Genomic DNA, 22,448 nt, shown 5'->3' on the forward strand with positions numbered 1-22,448 from the left:
AGATCTTCCTGTCTCCTGAGTGTAAATTCCATTGCCTTTATGCTAGATCTTCCTGTCTTCCCAGTGTAAGTTCCATTGCCTTTATGCTAGATCTTCCTGTCTCCTGAGTGTAAATTCCATTGCCTTTATGCTAGATCTTCCTGTCTCCTGAGTGTAAATTCCATTGCCTTTATGCTCGATCTTCGTGTCTCCTGAGTGTAAATTCCATTGCCTTTATGCTAGATCTTCCTGTCTCCCCAGTGTATGTTCCATTGCCTTTATGCTAGATCTTCCTGTCTCCCCAGTGTAAATTCCATTGCCTTTATGCTAGATCTTCCTGTCTCCCCAGTGTAAGTTCCATTGCCTTATGCTAGATCTTCCTGTCTCCCCGGTGTTAAGTACCAATGCCCTTATGGCAGGAGTTACAGCCTGCCCTCCATGCCTACATAGTACATGATCATGTCACCCCATCATAAGGATCAATGCCTTTATTGTAGTAATTGCCATTACCCAGCATAAGCACCAATGCCTTTATTGTAGTAATTGCCATTCCCCAGCATAAGCACCAATACCTTTATCGTAATAATTGCCATTCCACAGCTTAAGCACCAGTGCCTTTATTAGTAATTGCCATTCCCCAGCATAAGCACCAATACCTTTATTGTAGTAATTGCCATTCCACAGCTTAAGCACCAATACCTTTATTGTAGTAATTGCAATTTCACAGCTTAAGCACCAATACCTTTATTACAGTAATTGCCATTCCCCAGCATAAGCACCAATGCCTTTATTGTATTAATTGCCATTCCCCAGCATAAGCACCAATGCCTTTATTGTTGTAATTGCCATTGCCCAGCATAATCACTAATACCTTTATTGTAGTAATTGCCATTCCACAGCTTAAGCACCAATACCTTTATTACAGTAATTGCCATTTCACCAGCATAAGCACCAGTGCCTTTATGGTAGGAATTACCATTTCCCCAGCATAAGTACCAGTGCCTTTATGGTAGGAATTACCATTTCCCCAGCGTAAGTACCAATGCAAGTATAGCAGGAGATCTGGTCTCCCCAGTGTAGACATCAATGCGATTATGGCAGGAGATCTGGTCTCCCCAGTGTAGACATCAATGCTATTATGGTAGGAGATACAATCTCTCCAATGTAGACATCAATGCTATTATGGTAGGAGATCTGGTCTCCCCAGTGTAGACATCAGTGCTATTATGGTAGGAGATACAGTCTCCAAGCATAAGCACATATCTCAGTTTGGTGATTATTTGTAAGCACAAATGCCTTTCACAGATAACACACCAGGTTATATGCATATTGTCTTCTTGTTCATTATTTTGTCATGAGAATACTAGAGTATTTTTAATGATTTGAGTTTGCAATAATAAAGTGCCATGTTTCAGTCAAAAATTCTTGTCATGTTCTGCTGTTGAACTAAAACATCGTGTGCAGATATGAATCGATCATTATTTCTATTTTTGACATTGAATACAAAACAGAGGGAAATCATTTTCTTTAAGAACTTGTATAAACATTTTCAAGCATTTAGTCACTATATTAATCCTCATCAAATTCTAAGCAGTTGTAATATATTTTGGAAGCTTTGTTAAATAGATAATTAGGATATAGGCCAAAATTGTATTTATCGGCCCCTCATTGGCTTTATTCCATAGTCTAAGATCAGCTGAATTAAGTCCCTTGCTCTTTTTGTGTTATGCATCGCCAGCACATCTTACTTGTGATAATGATTTTGATGTACATGATTTTAGTTGAGTTCACATTCCTAAAACTCCTTATACACGTTTTATATTATGAAAAGCAAATTTATAAGTAAATTATGTTTCTCCAAGAATACTTACCCAATTACATTAAGAATATTAGCCTGTTACCTCACAAATCCATCCCTACTAAAAGACAAAAAGTGTCTTTTTTTATTTTAGTTGATGAAGGGCAGTCTTGCCCATTACCTCCCTTTTGCACCACCATTACCTCCCCTTTGCTGCTGTACTGGCTAACATCACCTAGTTCATCCTCTGTGACAATCCAAGCCATTTTTGTGTTCTAATTGACTCCTCCTAATGGAATGTGATTGGGGAATATATTCAAAAAAGAATTTTTTTATACTACATGTATATTCATAAAAATGTATGTCATTTAAAAAAAGTATTTATGCAAAGGAGTTCTTGAATTTTATTAACAGTAAATCAGTTCTTCACACAATTTATACATGATCCCAAAAATCCCATAAGTGTGTGTGTGACTGATTTTTGTTTTAGATATATTTTTTTAATTTAATATATGTAAAAAATACACCAATACTATTAATGCTGTTTCTTTGTTTTATTAGTGTGATTAGGAATAAAATCAAAGATAATTGCATTTCACAAACAGGGTTAAAAACTCATGTCATTTGACTTGTTTGTGTTGTGTTACAAGTCTGTGCTCTTAAAACAAGTAACAGAAAAGAGTGAAAAGCAACAAGCTTTGTAAAATTCAACAAATAATTTCTCTAGAATACAAAGTGAAAGTGTAAAAAAAAAGAAGAGCTGAGGGTATTGCAACTAAAATCATAAATAATCCTAGAATTACAGACAGAAGTCCTAATAATAAAAGTTCTGAATAAAGAAGAGAAGAAAGATGCATCTTTATATCACTTTCTTATTCACGAACTGTAAGACATTCTTGGCCTAGATAGACATCATCTGTTGGAGATAGACAGTGCAGGGTGTTGGTGTCTGATTTCAGTTTTTAACACAGCTTTAACAAGTTTTCAGTCATATCGCTACAATGTCTGCAGTGTGGCAGTTTATAGTCATGTCTAGCACTGGGGCATCATGCCGCAGACATGTAGCATGATGTCCCACCCAGTCACATTATCCCGACACCAGGCCGACCAGTCCTAACATTATTAACATCTTAATGTTGAGCGCCAGGCAAGGCAGCTGCTAGTACCATTTTTATAAGTCACTGATATTTTATTATGTGTAAACTCCATGTTGATATTACAGTCTGTTTAGTTTCTTGCTACTCTACTCTGTTGGGGCTCTTTTGAAATCAAAATGCTCAAAAGATACCCTCTCTAATTGTATAGGGATTAATTTCTTGATTGTTAATCTGTTCTTTATCTGTACATGAATATTGCTCTGTGCGGAGAACCCCCTTTAGTCTGCTGTTTGGATGGGCATATGCTGAGACAGCTAGAGCATTTTGGGAAATTGTTCTTTATGGTTATTATGTGCAATTTTCCACAGCTCATAGAGAAGATTTTTCACTAACATAAACTCTGCCAAAGCTTCACTTTCTGGTATCAGTGCTTTTGCTGACTACTTTGCCAGATTTCTTATTTGTTCCATAATGCTTTACTAGGGTTTTAACATTCATTAATACCATAGTCTGCTTGGTCAGACAGGTATTTTTGTCAAATAAATACACGTATCCTTGCCATTTAATTTCTTTTTAGATTATTTTTTCATTAAATCTTAACCCTTAAAGTGCTGTATAGTTTTGTAGCACAAGATCCCTCAGTGCTGAAATTCTTTGAGAATAGAAATGAAAACTGCACTTTTTATTAGGTTTTGGTCAGTTATTATTTGCTTAATGAAATTTCTAAGTAGCCCATAATTTAAATGATCATTTGTAAAACTTCCTTGATTAATGCAAGATAAAAGCTATGACAGAATGCTTGTTCCAGGGCCCAATGTATGAAATCAAATTTCCTTAACCATTCATGTCAAGTGAAAGTATTGAGATAAGTAAAGAGTTCCCTACCTGAAAAGATGACAAACATCATGAGACCTCTGCAGGCACCATGACTTATGTAGCATCAGACCATTTAAGGGGTAATCCAATAAAAAGTACTCCCAATCCTGTGTTGATAATAATGATGATTTGTCACCTGTTCATTAAAGTGTGCAGCCATCTGCTGACAGATCTGTCAGCAACATGTCAGTGTACATTTTAAGAATTGGTATTTCTTGTATCTTGTGACTTGTTGGTTGAAGGGTTCATTTGTTGATATGTACATAATATTTCTGGATCAAGTCGTATGTTTAATGACTTGTGAATCGACATGGAATAGAGCACCCCCATGTTCTTTGGCCATTTTGAATTTAGTGCTAAGTATGGGTGTTACCTAATACTTGTCTAAATTGTATCCAGGTGTGTTCCAGAAATATTTGCATGCAGTAAAATTGCACATTTTAATGAATAGGCGACATCATACCCATAAATCATCCATCTCTGTCAGCACAGATTTGTGGGTTTGATTTCATGGACTATTTAATGGGTAACAGTTAAATAAAAATTGTATAATACGTAGCTAATTTGCGGGAGTAAACCATGTATTACTGCTTTCCAGGTGTGTGAATTTGTACAAATTTTGCATGATTTGCACACTCACAACCTGGTAGCATATATAAAGATGGCATCCATGAATGTCTGATGGTTGCCATTTTCATATATCAACCACATATACCTTGGGATGTGTGTGTGTGTGTCTGTGTGTGACTGTTAGGTGTGCCACAATTCATCGATGCACTGATGCATCAATACTTTCCTTGTAATGAAACACGTTGATACATGTGGAGAATCAATACCGTATGCAGGTTATTTTAATCCTTGGCAGTAGTCAATAATTTGCCCTCCTATTCTTTAAAGTGAGGATTAATCTGAGACAGCTGTTGAAGGCACATTTTTGTTAGTAAAAGTGAAAACACTTGACAACTCTCACTGTCCCTCTACAAATTAACACAAAGTGATGTGATTCACAATATCCTCACCCTCCCTGCCAGTTCCATCCATTAATAATTTTATCCTAACAGCTTGTTCAGCATAAAGATATGATCCATATAATCAAGTACTTCATTCACCATGTATTAACCACTTTTCTTAGTTTTCTTTATCGATTTGTGTCTTGTCTACTTTGGACAAATTTAAAAACTACACTAATGGCATCATGCAGTGAAATATGTTAAATTGAATTTTAATTGGTGGTCATTGTATGTTCAGGAAAACAATAACCACCAATCAGAGCATGATGCAGCTTATCTGCTACGTGACAAACAGGAAGTACTGGCTTAGCAACAGAGAAACTTAGCGTAAAAGTGATCAGTAATTGTTCTGTAAAATATATAACTTGATAAATTATCCTGCCAGGGTGCATAAATCATGCCACATTTGTTAGAATTCATGCATTTGGAGAAGTGATTTGACTTGTGTAAATTAGCTGAAAGTTGTGCATATGAAAAGGTACTCAGCACAGTATGCAATTTTAACTTAACCATTGACCTTTAAAGTGCTTTATGTGACATTAGTTGTGTAGGTAGATGTATCGTAGTGCTAGTCATGACATGTTTTTCGGGTAGGCAACTATTTACATATTAGGGTCTTTTAGCTCGACATTAAAGGTTGTTAAACTGAATTTGATTGACACATTGTGCCCTGAAACTAGCATTATGTCATTATTTGACCCTTGCATTAAGGCATGGGCGCCTGCACATGGGAGCAAGGTGTGGCACTTGCACATTCCCTCCTGATTTTACCTCCAAAAATATAAGAGTTGATAACTCCATGTTCGCCCCTGTCCTCCTGAAAAAAAACTCTGTGGGCACCCCTGCATTAAGGTAGTTTTACAAATACATATTAAATATGCAGCTACTAGAAAAACCCAAAAGATCGATTCCCAGTGGGGTTAATTTTCCGACAACTATTTCATCTGGCAAATACTGGCTGATGATAGTTGTGATGACAATAATTTTTAAACTTCTGAAGTATATCAGATTATTGGAGATGAGAAAGTGGTGATGGATATACCAGAGGGTTATTTTTAGTTCGATGTACATGCTGGATGGACAAAGTAGATAGTATGCTGGTAAGTTACTTTTTCAGCAAATGTTAAAGGACAGAATTCCGAGCCAAAGTAAAATACATACAATTTAAAATTAGAATGCAATCTTCATTTATTTTCTCAAAATATTTAGCTTTGTGAGAACATGTGCGTCAGAAGTTGTATACCCCTATTGGGGTTAAGATGAACTGAATAACCAGAATGAAATAACTGAAATTAAGAAGATATTCATTTCATCAAAATAATCTACTGGTGGCTGCGACTAATTAAATGGCGCAGCCTTAAATGGCCTAAAATGTTTAATAAAAAAAGTCACTGACAACTAATAAGTATAGACAATCATATCAATACTCGGTACAGGTGTATCGTTTCACCCCGTGTTTGTGTGTGTGTGTGTGTGTGTGTGTGTAAAATTTGATGGTAATCCTCCCAGTAGTTTAGGAAAGTAACAATAACAAACTTGTGCCGATGGACACTAGACAAGAGGCCACTACATAGGGTATTATGGTCTATAAGCAGTGGAACTAAAACAAATTAGGGGAGAAAAAAAAACAGTCTTATGTTGATAAATATATTTTATGCATACCATATACATCATCAGAAAATATGACATGGTGACAGCTTGAGAAATTTTCCACAGACAATATGATATGGTGAGACCTTCCACAGAAAGAACAAAAACATGCATCAAAAACAGTTACATTTTATTGTCAAAAATAATTGCTTGGTCCCGATAAACTATGTATACCATACATTGACAAGATTTAAATCTATTGACAATACACCATTTCAAATAAGCATAGTACAAGCCAAATATTCTTGTACTAAAGTGGACTCTACCCCACCGACCTGATCCCCCTTTATTTACATGTACATGACTAATTAAACAGTATTGCAGCAAATGACTGAATGTGACCAAAATAAAATAAAATTTCTTTCACATAGACACATTGGGCTAAATATATATTTATGGGATGTCGAAGAATCAATAATGAATTACACTACAACTCAATACCAACTCTTCACATAAACGGCAAAATAAGGTAAATTATAATGAACATATCCAATATGAGGCTATTAAATAATACTAGGCTTGTTTAAAAAGACAACTACCAAATCTCAATTTGTATCTCTCTCACACTTATGTACAATCTGTTATCTCTCTGACACCTATGCACAATCTTATCTCTTACATCCACACACAAGCTGTTGTCTCATACCCATGTACAATCTGTTATCTGTCACACCAATGTACAGTCTGTGTTATCTGTCACACCGATGTACAATCTGTGTTATCTGTCACACCGATGTACAATATGTTATCTGTCACACCCATGTACAATCTGTGTTATCTCTGTCACACCCATGTACAATCTGTGTTATCTCTGTCACACCCATGTAGAATGTTATCTCTGTCACACTGATGTACAATCTGTGTTATCTGTCACACCAATGTACAATCTGTGTTATCTCTGTCACACCCATGTACAATCTGTGTTATCTGTCACACCCATGTAGAATATCTCTGTTATCTCTGTCACACCCATGTAGAATATCTATGTTAACTCACATACACATTGAAAATCTCTGTGTTATGCTTTGCTGCATGGACTTTTCAATATGGATATGTCACAATTGAAAACTCATTAAGCACATTTAGAATATTTTGAAAAAAACTAAATAGAAACTTTAATCTCTCCAAATTGTAAGTTACTACTGAGCACTTAGACAATCTAGATTTAGAAACTTGATTAAGACATAAACAGAAATACAACAGGTCTATAGTATATACATGCTTATACATGTACTAAATCAGCCAAGCTTGCATGCAGAGCAAACAATCAAAACTGTTACCAACGACAATCTCACCATTGCTGCTGGAAAAGTGACTGCTATGTCCTGCTTTCAACTTTTTGACAATATTTCCAAAAATGGTGTGCTGACATGCAGAATCATCTTTTTTTTTAAAAAAAAGCCACAAGTCTAAGCTAGAACCATCATGTGACACACTCCAGGGTGAACAGAACATCATGGTACACATTCCAGGCAAATAGAACATCATGGGACACATTCCTGGGTGAACAGATCATGGAACACATTCCAGGCAAATAGAACATCATGGACACATTCCTGGGTGAAGAGAACATCATGGGACACATTCCAGGCAAATAGAACATCATGGGACACATTCCTGGGTGAACAGAACATCATGGAACACATTCCAGGCAAAGAGAACATCATGGGACACATTCCTGGCAAAAAGAACATCATGGAACACATTCCTGGCAAAGAGAACATCATGGGACTCATTCTCAGATGAATAGAACATTGTGGGTTACATTCCTGGGTGAACAGAACATCATGGGATACATTCCTAGCTGAAAAGGTTGCCTTCATTAGTCACTCCTTAAAACATACAGGAAGGTGCACAGAGTCTATTATGCTTAGAGACTTACCAGAAGTGATTTTATGAACATTCCTTCCCTTTGCATATCTGCTAAAAGAAATCTGTTAAGCCCCTAAGAGGCGATTCGATTCTTGCAATCTGATATGCCCTGACAACAGTAACAGAATCTTGATAAATCAACAACTCCACTATTCCAATTATATGCCCTGACAACAGTGACAGAATCCTGATAAATCAAAAATCCACTATTCCAATTACATCTATCTCATAATTTGGAAATTCTTAAAATAACTCCATTAGCTAGACACCCAAAGATAATTCTGTTAGGAAGAGATTATATGATCAGTCTTTACCTGGCCTATCTTTGACAGAATTCAATTAAGTCTTTCCAGTAAGTTAATTTTGTTTATATCCACCTCCACACCCAAATATTTTTGACCTAGGAAGCATAATTATGTCACTGGGGCATTCCACAGTAGGCTTGACAACCCAACCCCCCCAAAAAAACCATGTAAACTTAATTAAATTAATTTAATTTCAGATGCACATTTTTCATGACACATTTAATATCTACAATACAATTCAATCATAATAAATAATTCCACTTGAAGCAAATCTTTTCTTTACAACATGACATTTACTTTTACTCATTCATTTTAAAATGTACTGTCACATGTACATTATGAAGTCTTGAACTCTGTCAATCTGCTTCATTCCGACCAAGTTTAATTCCTCATGTCCTGACCTGGAACTTTCCTGCTTTAGTAAGATACTTAACTCCCTTGAACGGCTTATATTTCTGAAAACAGTAAATAGATAATGAAAATAGATCGTTAAACAAATAATGAGAAATTAATCAAGTGATAAACATTGTCCAATCTTAAATTATATGAAACAATATTCTTTGACACAAAATTTCCTTTTCAATTGGAGTTTTTATTCATTGCTGAAGTGTCTTCCAAGATATAAAAGAAAAAGTAAGTCATAAATTCAATTATGCTTTTGTGCAAGTCTGGGGATTAAAAAAAGACAAAGCAAAACTATCTTAAATTAAATCACAACAGAATTTGGAAAGGTCCTGTAAAATAAATCCTAAAATGTTGACCTATACCTTAAAAAGTGGAATTATTTGAGAATTCAAAAATGTCATTGCCACCTATTTAGTTGATAAAAGTTAAAACATAAAAAGTTTTAAAAGCAATGATGGTAACAATGGAGTGACGGTCCTTAGTACATAAAAACCAAAATGGTGTATGGCATTTAAACATGTCCAAGCAAATTAAAAAAAAATATTAGCTCACTAATAAACCTACCTCTCCATACATATCTAATCTGTTGACCTTTAAACCCGATAATGCCAGCTGACTGATCGAAAAGTGTAACTAGAAATAAAAAGCAATATATGTTGAAATGGCATAATAAAAAATATTGCAACAAGACTCATGATCCATCTCTCTATTTATCTAACAAGCCATACATTCAATGATCCGTCAAGCCATATATTCATTTATCCATCAAGCCATATATTCATTTATCCATCAAGCCATATATTCATTTATCCAGCAAGCCATGCATTCATTTATCCAACAAGCCATACATTCACCACACCTCATGTTTATGTTCTGTCACTGATTGTTTGGAATCAGAATGTGCGAAACATTAATTCTTTAATTGAAATTATCCAAAAGACACTATCGAAAATCACATTCATTTCATTTTGAGTGCAGCTAAGAGAATCTGATTTCAGCTGGAAATGTAGTCCAAATTACAGTATAAAGTTTTGGAACAAAGGACATGGGCCATTCATATTTGCAGAACTAAGTACTTTTTGAGGAAATTGAAGATGCATGAATGTAAGTATATTTATTGCTATTCTTATTACCAGCTAAAGAAGACATGTTTATGCCCTGTAATTCACATGCTCACTGTTGGAGGGATCCCAGACCTTTGTATTGATTCTATTGCTAGCCTAACACTGTATCAAAATAGTTAAATGGGGAAAATTGCAAAGCAGCTGTTGTCCATTTAGCCACTGGAGATTTGTGTCATCTTGGCTCTGGTGCTCCTAGCTTCCTACCAAAGCCTTAAGTTACATTTTGTTCTTGAATTTAGTGATTTGACTGACTTGTAAAATGCATGTCTCTGACAGATACGCAATAGCCCTTGGCCTCAATACGTTTTTCTATGCTATTTTTAGAGACCCATGTGAGCACTGGTCATAGTCTGATGTTGTTGTTGTAGAGTTTAACGCCATTTTTGAGCACATGATAGGCTATACATGGCAGCCATTATTAATGGTGGAGGAAGAACCCAGGAAAACCCCAGAAAGAACCACTGACCTACGAGAAGCTACTGGCAAGCTTTCTCACATACCCACATTGGCTGAATCCGAGACTGGAACCCACACAGACAGAGGTGAGATGGCAGTGATCCCTAACGGAGAGTGCCTTAGACCACTTGGCCACTCAGGGTCCCAGTCATAGTCTGAACCATTATATTTGTGAAAAGTTAGGAATATTTCTCCTACATAAGTTTAAATATCAGAATGATGTTTTCAATTACTGTGTCTCTCACATTTGTTACTGACATTGCAAATATCATGTTCATTCACTTGTTTGTAAGTTTCGTTTGTGACCCAGTGAATTCGTCCATATTTTTAACTTAATCATATCTGTCAAAAGGATAAAACAGCTTGTTTAGTCCATTCACAAATCTAATCAATAAAAAGCTTTGTTTTTTGTTGTTGTTCTAGGGTTTCACGCCATTTTTCAGCACACAATAGGCTATACATGGTGGCCAGTATTAACGGTGAAGGAAGAACCTGGGAAATCCCTGGAAAGAACCACCGACCCTCAAGAAGCTTCTGGCAAGCTTTCTCACATACCCACACTGACCAAATCCGAGACTCAAACCTACACCGACAGCGGCGAGATGGCAGTGATCCGTAACGGCAAGCGCTTTAGACCACTCGGTCACTCGGGGCCCCCTCAATAAAAAGCTAAAGCATCCAGTACAAGAGTATACATGGTATATTTAAAAAGGAGTTCCTAATGTCTTGCAGAATGAAGCCATTTAGTATGGAAAAATACTACACGATTCTGACAATATAAAGTTAATGGTGAAAAAAAATGAGCATCTAATAACTCCAGTTTTCAGACTGCAAGACACAGATGTCTATATCAGATTGAAAGAAATCAATTAATTGGAGTTATGTATCATTTATCAGTATATTATGTATTATGCACATGAACTCTCCCAATACTCACTGTTAATGGGGGATTAGCCTCTGGTATTGGAGCACCTGTTTGAAGACTAATCTGAAAATGACAAAAATATGCACAATGTAAAGTTCTAGATGTACTCGTCCTTTGATATGTGTTAATTCTTAATGGTGAGAGTAATCAAGTTACCAGCTAACATGTCTAGACAAAATAAGCTGAAATTAATAGAGGCAAAAAGCTGTGGTTGAAAATTGTGATACTTATGTGAGACACATTTTAGGGAACAGCTCTAAAAACTGTAGTAACTGTGGTAACTGTCCTAATCAAAACTAACTTTTTGACCATACTTCAGTTAAATGCAACTCAGGGTGGATTAGTCAAGTAGTAAGAGAAAACTGACTCAACTCATTTCACCCTCTCTGATTCAATTACTACTGAGTTAGTCAATATTAAGTGACTGAATTTAAGTCATTAATGCTAGTAATCTGACAACTGACTCAACTCCAGGAAGTAGGTATAAAAGTGCATTAAATTAACAGCATGATTTTTGTTACTATCCCTTTCATTTTATAGTATGTCATTTAATATTCCTCTCATATCATGGTATGTAATTTAATATCCCTCATATCATGGTACGTAATTTAATATCCCTCTCATATAATAGCATGTAATTTAATATCCCTCCCATATCACGGCATGTCATTTAATATTCCTCCCATATCATGGTATGTCATTTAATATCCCTCTCATATCATGGCATATCATTTAAGATTCCTCCCATATCATGGTATGTAATTTAATATTCCTCTCATATCATGGTAATTTAATATTCCTCCCATATCATGGCATGTCATTTAATATCTCTCCCATATCATGGCATGTCATTTAATACTCCTCTCATATCATGGCATGTCATTTAATATTCCTCCCATATCATGGTATGTAATTTAATATCCCTCTCATATCATGGTAATTTAATATCCCTCTCATATCATGGTATGTAATTTAACATCCCTCTCATATCATGGTATGTAATTTAATATCCCTCTAATATTAAGGTATGTAATTTAATATCCCTCTCATATCATGGTATATAATTTAATATCCCTCTCATATCAAGGTAAACTATACAATTTAATATCCCTCTCTATTATGGTATGTAATTTAATATCCCTCTCATATTAAGGTATGTAATTTAATATCCCTCTCTATTATGGTATGTAATTTAATATCCATCTCATATTAAGGTATGTAATTTAACATCCCTCTCATATCATGGTATGTAATTTAATATCCCTCTCATATCATGGTAATTTAATATCCCTCTCATATCATGGCATGTAATTTAACATCCCTCTCATATCATGGTATGTAATTTAATATCCCTCTAATATTAAGGTATGTAATTTAATATCCCTCTCATATCATGGTATATAATTTAATATCCCTCTCATATCAAGGTAAACTATGCAATTTAATATCCCTCTCTATTATGGTATGTAATTTAATATCCCTCTCATATTAAGGTATGTAATTTAATATCCCTCTCTATTATGGTATGTAATTTAATATCCATCTCATATTAAGGTATGTAATTTAACATCCCTCTCATATCATGGTATGTAATTTAATATCCCTCTCATATCATGGTAATTTAATATCCCTCTCATATCATGGCATGTAATTTAACATCCCTCTCATATCATGGTATGTAATTTAATATCCCTCTAATATTAAGGTATGTAATTTAATATCCCTCTCATATCATGGTATATAATTTAATATCCCTCTCATATCAAGGTAAACTATGCAATTTAATATCCCTCTCTATTATGGTATGTAATTTAATATCCCTCTCTATTATGGTATGTAATTTAATATCCATCTCATATTAAGGTATGTAATTTAATATCCCTCTCTATTATGGTATGTAATTTAATATCCATCTCATATTAAGGTATGTAATTTAACATCCCTCTCATATCATGGTATGTAATTTAATATCCCTCTAATATTAAGGTATGTAATTTAATATCCCTCTCATATCATGGTATATAATTTAATATCCCTCTCATATTAAGGTAAATGATGCAATTTAATATCCCTCTCTATTATGGTATGTAATTTAATATCCCTCTCATATTAAGGTATGTAATTTAATATCCCTCTCTATTATGGTATGTAATTTAATATCCATCTCATATTAAGGTATGTAATTTAACATCCCTCTCATATCATGGTATGTAATTTAATATCCCTCTAATATTAAGGTATGTAATTTAAGATCCCTCTCATATCATGGTATATAATTTAATATCCCTCACATACATCTCATATTAAGGCAAACTATGCAATTTAATATCCCTCTCTATTATTGTATGTAATTTAATATTTCTCCCATATCATGGTATGTCATTTAATACTCCTCTCATATCATGGTATGTCATTTAATATCCCTCTCATATCATGGCATATCATTTAAGATTCCTCCCATATCATGGTATGTAATTTAATATCCCTCCCATATCATGGTAAGTAATTTAATATCCCTCACATACAATGTGATGCATTTTAACATCACTCTCACATTATGGTATGCAATTTAATAACCATCTCATACTATCATATGTAATTTATTATATCTCCCATATTAATGTACATAATTAATTTAATATCCCTCTGATATTGTCATATGTAATTTACAATACCTCTCAAAGAATGGTATGTAATTTAACATCTGTATTATACTATCATACATAATTTAATAGCCCTCTCATATAATGGTATGTAATTTAATATCCATCTCATATTATGGTATGCAATTTAATATCTCTATATTATGGCAACAAATGTAATATCCCCATCACATTATCATGGGGCCCAGAGTGGTCGAAAGTGCTCACCGTTACGGATTACTGCCATCATACCTCTCTTTGCATGGGTTCGAGTCTCAGGTTCGGCCTATGTGGGTATGTGAGAAAGCTTGCCAGTAGCTTCTCGTGGGTTGGTGGTTCTTTCCGGGGTTTTCCCAGGTTCTTTCTCCACCATTAATACTGGTTGCCATGAATAGCCTATCTTGTGCTGAAAAATGGTGTTAAACCCCACAACAACAACAAGATCATATTAATTTAATATCCCTCTCATATTGTATGCAATTTAATACCCCTCTCATATTATGGTATGCAATTTAATATCCCTCTCATTTTATGGCATGAGTTTTTTAATACCCCTCTCATATTATGGTATGCAATTTAATATCCCTCTCATATTATGGTATGCAATTTAATATCCCTCTCATATTATGGTATGCAATTTAATATCCCTCTCATATTATCATGTAATCTGATATCCCTCTCATATTATATTATGTAATTTAATATCCCTCTTATATTATGGTATGCAATTTAATACCCCTCTCATATTATGGTATGCAATTTAATATCCCTCTCATATTATCATGTAATCTGCTATCCCTCTCATATTATATTATGTAATTTAATATCCCTCTTATATTATTGTATGCAATTTAATACCCCTCTCATATTATGGTATGCAATTTAATACCCCTCTCATATTATGATAGGCAATTTAATACCCCTCTCATATTATGGTATGCAATTTAATACCCCTCTCATATTATGGTATGCAATTTAATATCCCTCTCATATTATCATGTAATCTGATATCCCTCTCATATTATATTATGTAATTTAATATCCCTCTTATATTATGGTATGCAATTTAATACCCCTCTCATATTATGGTATGCAATTTAATATCCCTCTCATATTATCAAGTAACTTAATATCCTTCTCATATCATGGTATGCAATTTAATACCCCTCTCATATTATGGTATATAATTTAATGTCTCTATCATATTAAGGTATGTAATTTAATGTCCCTCTCAAATTTTAATTTAATATTCCTAAATTCTGGTGTGTAATGCAAGATCCCGCCCATATTATTGTATGTAATTTAATATCCCTCTCATATTATGGTATAATTTAATATCCCTATATTACTGTATGTAATTTATCCCTCTCATATTATTTACCACTCTGGTGGCCTAAGTGGTTAGAGCATTTGCCAAGGATGCAGGAGGTCACAGGTTTGAACCCTGGCCAAGTCATGCCAAAGACTTATACAAAATGGTACATACAGCTGCCTCACCAGGCACTCAGCATTAAGAGGTTAGTGTTAGGACTGGTCACCCCGGTGTCAAGATAATGTAACTGGGTGGGACGTGATGATACATGTCTGCGGCATGATGCCCCAGTGCTAGACATTACTATAAACTGCCACACTGCAGACATTGTGGCGATATGACTGAAAAATTGTTAAAGCCACACTGAAAATCCAAATCACACAAATACAGACAAATGCACACACACACACACTCCCTCTCATATTATAGTATGCAAAGAAAGCAGATCTTAACACTGAAACTAATATGCTTATTGCCGCTATTGACATGTCTTCAGAAATTATGTATGTTCAAATATGACAACTAAACTTCCATTGGTTTTTACATTCAATATTTAAAAATATTGGCCAACTTACATTTCCTTTAATACCTGGATACTTGGATGGTTCTATCCTCCCAACATCCCAAGTCATGACCTTGCCAACAGGGTCAAATGAATATTTGCCTTGTGTAGGGGTGAGTGTGACATTCAACACAGACTTGGGGAATGTACACTCTAATACAACATTTTCAACCTGAAACAGACACAAGAAACTACTGTGGATTCACTTCTGTATGCTGGCACAACATTTTATTTTTATTTTGTGGTTACCACAAGAAAAGATTTGAAATACCCAAAACAATTTGTTTATGGCTGCTATGAAAACTGAATGAATTCGCTATATAGACAGCAAACAAGGTACTAGCTAAAAGTGGTTTTTATAGACATGTGTTCTTTCATATACAGTACATAAGGGACTGGCTGAATGTGGTCTTTATAGACAGTAGAGTGATTCAAAGGGGTAAGGAAAGGGGCCTTATTCTACAAAAACCCAGGGGTCCATTGACAGAATCAATATGAACATTAGTAACGCATGACCATGCATTGTAACCTAGGTTTACTTCCAGTCTGTATCAATGCAAATGAAACCCTGTTTATTTGTTTACTCAGGAGTCATAAAGCATTTCTTTCCAACACTTTTTTTAAGAACTGCAATATTGTTCATCGTAATATTTATGTTGTGTTTTTCTAAAATTGACTTCAAATTTCTTTGAGCTCTATTAAAAAGGAAGTATTTTCTGACATTCAAACAAATTTCTTTGCAATAAAAGAGAGTTTTGGATATAAGATTTTTCCCTGGAACACTGTAGGTTATTTGACTTACTCAATACAGACAATCAAAATGACTGTAGACATTTAAAATGAAATACATTACCAACACTCTAAAATCAAACTCTGTTGATTTGACCTTTTGATCTGAAAATCACAGTTAAAGTGATATTTCACTTAGAAGACAGACCCTACAGTAAACAACAGCCATTTTACATGTGCTAGGACAAAGAAAAACAGGAATGTGATGAATGGCACATTTTACATCCATCTGATGTTAAATGGTTCGCTACGGCACTAGTAGGGTATGGCTCACCATGGATGCTAGAGACCAACACGTCTCAATGACCTCAATGAAGCTAGAGACCTCAATGACATCGACTGCTGATCAACATATACAGTCTTGAACTAAACATACTGTGTGAAAACTATCATTGTATTACAAGACCTACCCTGACTGAAACCCTTGACCTTTAGACCTTTTGAATTAGGCCCCTTTCCTTACCCGTTTGTCTGAATCAACTGAATAAGGCCCTTTCCTTACCCCTTTCTCTGAATCAACTGAATAAGGTCCCTTTACTTACTCCTTGTCTGAATCAACTGAAAAAAGGCCCATTTCCTTACCCCTTTCTCTGAATTAACTGAATAAGGTCCCTTTACCTACTCCTTGTCTGAATCAACTGAATAAGGCCCATTAGTATAACTCTTTCAATTGTCTGAATAAGGTCCCTTTGCACAGCTCTTTGTCTGAATCAACTATACAAGGCCCCTTTCCTTACCCCTTTGTCTGAATCAACTGAATACGGCCCCTTTCCTTACCCCTTTCTCTGAATCAACTGAATAAGGCCCCTTTCATTACCCCTTTGTATGAATCAACTGAATAAGGCCCCTTTCCTTACCCCTTAGTCTGAATCAACTGAATAAGGCTCCTTTCCTTACCCCTTTGAATCAACTGAATAAGGCCCCTTTCCTTACCCCTTTGTCCGAATCAACTGAATAAGGCCCCTTTCCTTACCCCTTAGTCTGAATCAACTGAATAAGGTCCCTTTACTTACTCCTCTGTCCGAATCAACTGATTAAGGCCCCTTTCCTTACCCCTCTGAATCAACTGAATAAGGTCCCTTTCCTTACCTATTTGTCCGAATCAACTGAATAAGGCCCCTTTCCTTACCCGTTTGAATCAACTGAATAAGGCCCCTTTCCTTACCCGTTTGAATCAACTGAATAGGGTCCCTTTCCTTACCTATTTGTCCGAATCAACTGAATAAGGCCCCTTTCCTTACCCCTTTGAATCATCTGAATAAGGCCCCTTTCCTTACCTCTTTGAATCAACTGAATAAGGCCAAAATTCCTTACCCCTTTGAAACAACTGAATAAGGTTCCTTTCCATACCCCTTTGAATCAACTGAATATGGCCCCTTTCCTTACCTCTTTGAATCAACTGAATAATGTCCCTTTCCTTACCCCTTTGAATCAACTGAATAATGTCCCTTTCCTTACCCCTTTGAATCAAATGAATCACCTGAATGAGGCTGTCTGAATCAACTAAGTAAGGCTCCTTATCAAAGTTATTGTAAGTAAGATCTTGTAATCTCACATGAGAGGATATTTTGAGAATCCAAAGGGAAAACATATGAAATGTTTAATTAAACTTCAATAAATATATTAGTACTTACTGTTTTTCCCATGGTTTGCTTGGGACTGAATTGAACATCAAACTTGCCTGCACTTCCTTCTCTGTACAAAATATTATGACGAAGTTGAATGGGGATAGCTACAGAACTGAAAAAGAAAATGATGTAGTTGTATGGGGATAGCTACAGTACTGACAAAGAAAATGACGAAGATATATGGGGATAGCTACAGTACTGAAGTAGAAACTGACAAAGTTGTATGGGGATAGGTACAGTACTGAAAAAGAAAATGACATAGTTGTATGGGGATAGCTACAGTACTGAAAAAGAAAATGACATTGTTGTATGGGGATAGCTATGGTACTGAAAAAGAAAATGACATAGTTGTATGGGGATAGCTACGGTACTGAAATAGAAAATGACAGCTGTATGGGGATAACTACAGTACTGAAATAGAAAATGACATAGTTGTATGGGGATAGCTACCGTACTGAAAAAGAAAATAAAGATAGTTGTATATGATTGCTCCAGTGGCCTTGTGGTTAGAGCATCTGCCTCAGATGTGGGAGATCTCGGGTTCAATTCCCGGCCAAGTCACACCAAAGACTTAAAAAAATGGTACTATCAGCTGCCTTGCTTGGCGCTCAGCATTAAGAGGTTAGTGTTAGGACTGGTCAGCCTGGTATCAGGATAATGTGACTGGGTGGGATATTGTGCTACATGTCTGTGGCATGACGCCCCAGTGCTAGACATCACCATAAACTGCCACATTGCAGACATCGTAGCGATATGACTGAAAAATTGTTAAAAGTATGATAAAAATCCAAATTACACACACACATATAGTTGTATGTGGATAGCTACAGTACTGAAGTAGAAAATGATGAAGTTGTATGGGGATAGCTACAGTACCGACAAAGAAAATGATGAAGTTGTATGTGGATAGCGACAGTACTGATAAAGAAAATGTTGAAGTTGTATGGGGATAGCTAAAGTACTGAAACAGAAAATGTTGAAGTTGTAGGGGGATAGCAACAGTACTGATAAAGAAAATGACAGTTGTATGGGGATAGTTACAGTACTGAAAAAGAAAATGATGTAGTTGTATGGGGATAGCTATGGTACTGAGAAAGAAAATGACAGTTGTATGGGGATAGCTACAGTACTGAAAAAGAAAATGATATAGTTGTATGGGGATAGCTACAGTACTGAGAAAGAACATGACAGTTGTATGGGGATAGCTACGGTACTGAGAAAGAAAATGACAGTTGTATGGGGATAGCGACAGTACTGATAAAGAAAATGACAGTTGTATGGGGATAGCTACGGTACTGAAATAGAAAATGGTAAAGAGCTTTATATAGTCACTTGAATGCCAAATACATAACTATAAGTATCAATGTCATTTCTTCTACTGTATATCCTCACTCATAAGTTGAGTCCTACTGCAAACCATGCAGAACCTGATCTGTTTTTGCATTATATGCTGGCAGATCAGGGTCTATGTTGTCTGTACTACTGATTATTCCCAACAAACTGCATAGACCTAGATCTGCCAGCACTGCTTTAAAAAAAATTCAGTCATATCACTATTACGTTGTAGTGTGGTAGTTTATAGTGATGTCTAGTACTGGGGCATCATGGCACAGACATGTAGCATCACTTCCCACCCAGTTACATTACCCTGATACCAGAACAACCAATCCTAACACCAACCTCTTAATGCCGAGCGCCAAGCTAGGCGGCTATTAGTATAATTTTTTTTAAGTCTTTGGTACGACATGGCCATGGTTCAAAACAGAAACTCAAACTACTTGAGCCACCGAGAGTGGTTGCTGCCAACACATTATTTTGACAGCAGATCTGGTTCTGTGCAGAATGTAGACGGACTTGACTTATAAACAAGCATCGATGGTACATACAAAAGAAATGTTCTGCATAACTAAGCTCTTGTTTTACAGATCCATCATGTACATTTTGAGACTTCATTTATAAACTAAATGTACATCAGATGATATTGTGGCACCCAGTCCAAATTTTTTTTTTCATTTTAAACTCATAATTTATTTTAAATTGCACTGTACACCAAAATCAACGTCTAATTTTCATGTATTTGATGCTCAAGAATCTTTCTTTTATTTAACTTTTTAACTGGTATACTGGGAAGGGTAATAAGTCTTAAAAGTATTGTTTCTTTACCAATCAAATGTAGTATCCAGACCCACTAATCTGGAATACTGGTTTGATCTGAAATATCGTCATGCCCAAATTAATGCCACGATGTATACTTTTATGTGTAAAAGGACACAAGACTGATATAGTTTGCCATTTGTCTACTAGGTCTTATTATAGATGAAATACTGTAATCACATTTATAATGGCATAAGACTAATAAACAAATGAGACATGCGGTGTATGTTTAAAGATTCATGCTCTGATGTTTTGGAGCATACTCGTTTTTATGGCTCTTGAGCTTCTTCAAGTGTGTGCGTGTGTGTGTGTGTGTGTGTCAACAAGCAACTGTTTCTGTAGACCTGTCTTGTTGTCCCTCCTCAACTTTTAAACATTTCACTTCTTATACTTGGTTAAAAATTTCAAAGGTGAAACTGTATGTTATTGACTGAAATCATGACAATAACGAACAGTTAATTGCAATATTCCGCATTCACTGACTTTATAAAAGTGTTCTTTGCACCAAATAAAGCAACATTCTGACTTACTATACTGCTGAAATAAAAAAAATTGAAGGCTGAACTACACAATATAACACACAAAAATTGGATTCCCGAAGATCCATGTTTACAGCATTAAGAGAAAGCGAAAAGTGGTTACACACTGGTATAAAGGTAACCAGTGTTTAGAAAGGGAGTTAACATGCAAGAGTTGCTTCCCTTTGTCTATAGGCTGTTTATACCAAAATACTTTTTCATTTTTCAGGCAATGGCTGGACCCGTAGCAGATTAATCCTAATGTATCTGAAAGTGAAATCTGATTTAGTTGCATGAGTACTCTGAAACATTTTCAAAACTTGCTTCCGTGAAACTGTGATTGAATCAAAGTCTGAAGATTCCCAAACATACTTGTTGTTAGCTATGTGATAGCATGTAAGTCTGAAGTTGCTCAAATCTTACTCATCTGAAGTTATGTAATCTGACACAAGTCTGAAGTTGCTCAAATCTTACTCGTCTGAAGTTATGTAATCTGACACAAGTCTGAAGTTTCTTAAATCTTACATCTAAGTTATGTAATCTGACACAAGTCTGAAGTTTCTCAAAATGAATCTCGTCTGAAGCTATATAATCTGACACAAGTCTGAAGTTTCTCAAATCTTACTCATCTGAAGTTATGTAATCTGACACAAGTCTGAAGTTTCTCAAATCTTACTCATCTGAAGTTATGTAATCTGACACAAGTCTGAAGTTTCTCAAATCTTACTCGTCTGAAGTTATGTAATCTGACACAAGTCTGAAGTTTCTCAAATCTTACTTCTGAAGTTATGTAATCTGACACAAGTCTGAAGTTTCTCAAATCTTACATCTGAAGTTATGTAATCTGACACAAGTCTGAAGTTTCTCAAAATCTATCTCGTCTGAAGCTATATAATCTGACACAAGTCTGAAGTTTCTCAAATCTTACTCATCTGAAGTTAAGTAATCTGACACAAGTCTGAAGTTTCTCAAATCTTACGTCTGAAGTTATGTAATCTGACACAAGTCTGAAGTTTCTCAAATCTTACTCATCTGAAGTTATGTAATCTGACACAAGTCTGAAGTTTCTCAAAATCTTATGTCTGAAGCTATGTAATCTGACACAAGTCTGAAGTTTCTCAAATCTTACTCATCTGAAGTTATGTAATCTGACACAAGTCTGAAGTTTCTCAAAATCTTATGTCTGAAGCTATGTAATCTGACACAAGTCTGAAGTTTCTCAAATCTTACGTCTGAAGTTATGTAATCTGACACAAGTCTGAAGTTTCTCAAATCTTACTCATCTGAAGTTATGTAATCTGACACAAGTCTGAAGTTTCTCAAAATCTTATGTCTGAAGCTATGTA

The 22,448-nt window shown here is 35.3% G+C and overlaps 1 protein-coding gene across 1 annotated transcript in view; it reads right to left on the bottom strand.

Moving 5' to 3' along the window:
- Positions 1-6,393: 6,393 nt before the first annotated feature.
- The window catches only part of LOC149777698 (AP-3 complex subunit mu-1-like), a 37,195-nt gene continuing 21,140 nt past the window's right edge, over positions 6,394-22,448 (bottom strand). The window contains exons 9-13 of the mRNA XM_089938748.1: positions 18,437-18,542; positions 16,027-16,185; positions 11,510-11,560; positions 9,557-9,625; positions 6,394-9,042 (exon numbers count right to left, since the gene is read on the bottom strand). Of these exons, the coding sequence (XP_089794874.1) occupies positions 8,977-9,042; positions 9,557-9,625; positions 11,510-11,560; positions 16,027-16,185; positions 18,437-18,542 (451 nt within the window). The 3' untranslated portion in view covers positions 6,394-8,976. The remainder of the gene's footprint in view (positions 9,043-9,556; positions 9,626-11,509; positions 11,561-16,026; positions 16,186-18,436; positions 18,543-22,448) is intronic.

Source organism: Sinohyriopsis cumingii, chromosome 17 (assembly GCF_028554795.1).
Source record: "Sinohyriopsis cumingii isolate HCF-2022 chromosome 17, ASM2855479v2, whole genome shotgun sequence".
Classification (NCBI taxonomy): Eukaryota; Metazoa; Mollusca; class Bivalvia; order Unionida; family Unionidae; genus Sinohyriopsis; species Sinohyriopsis cumingii.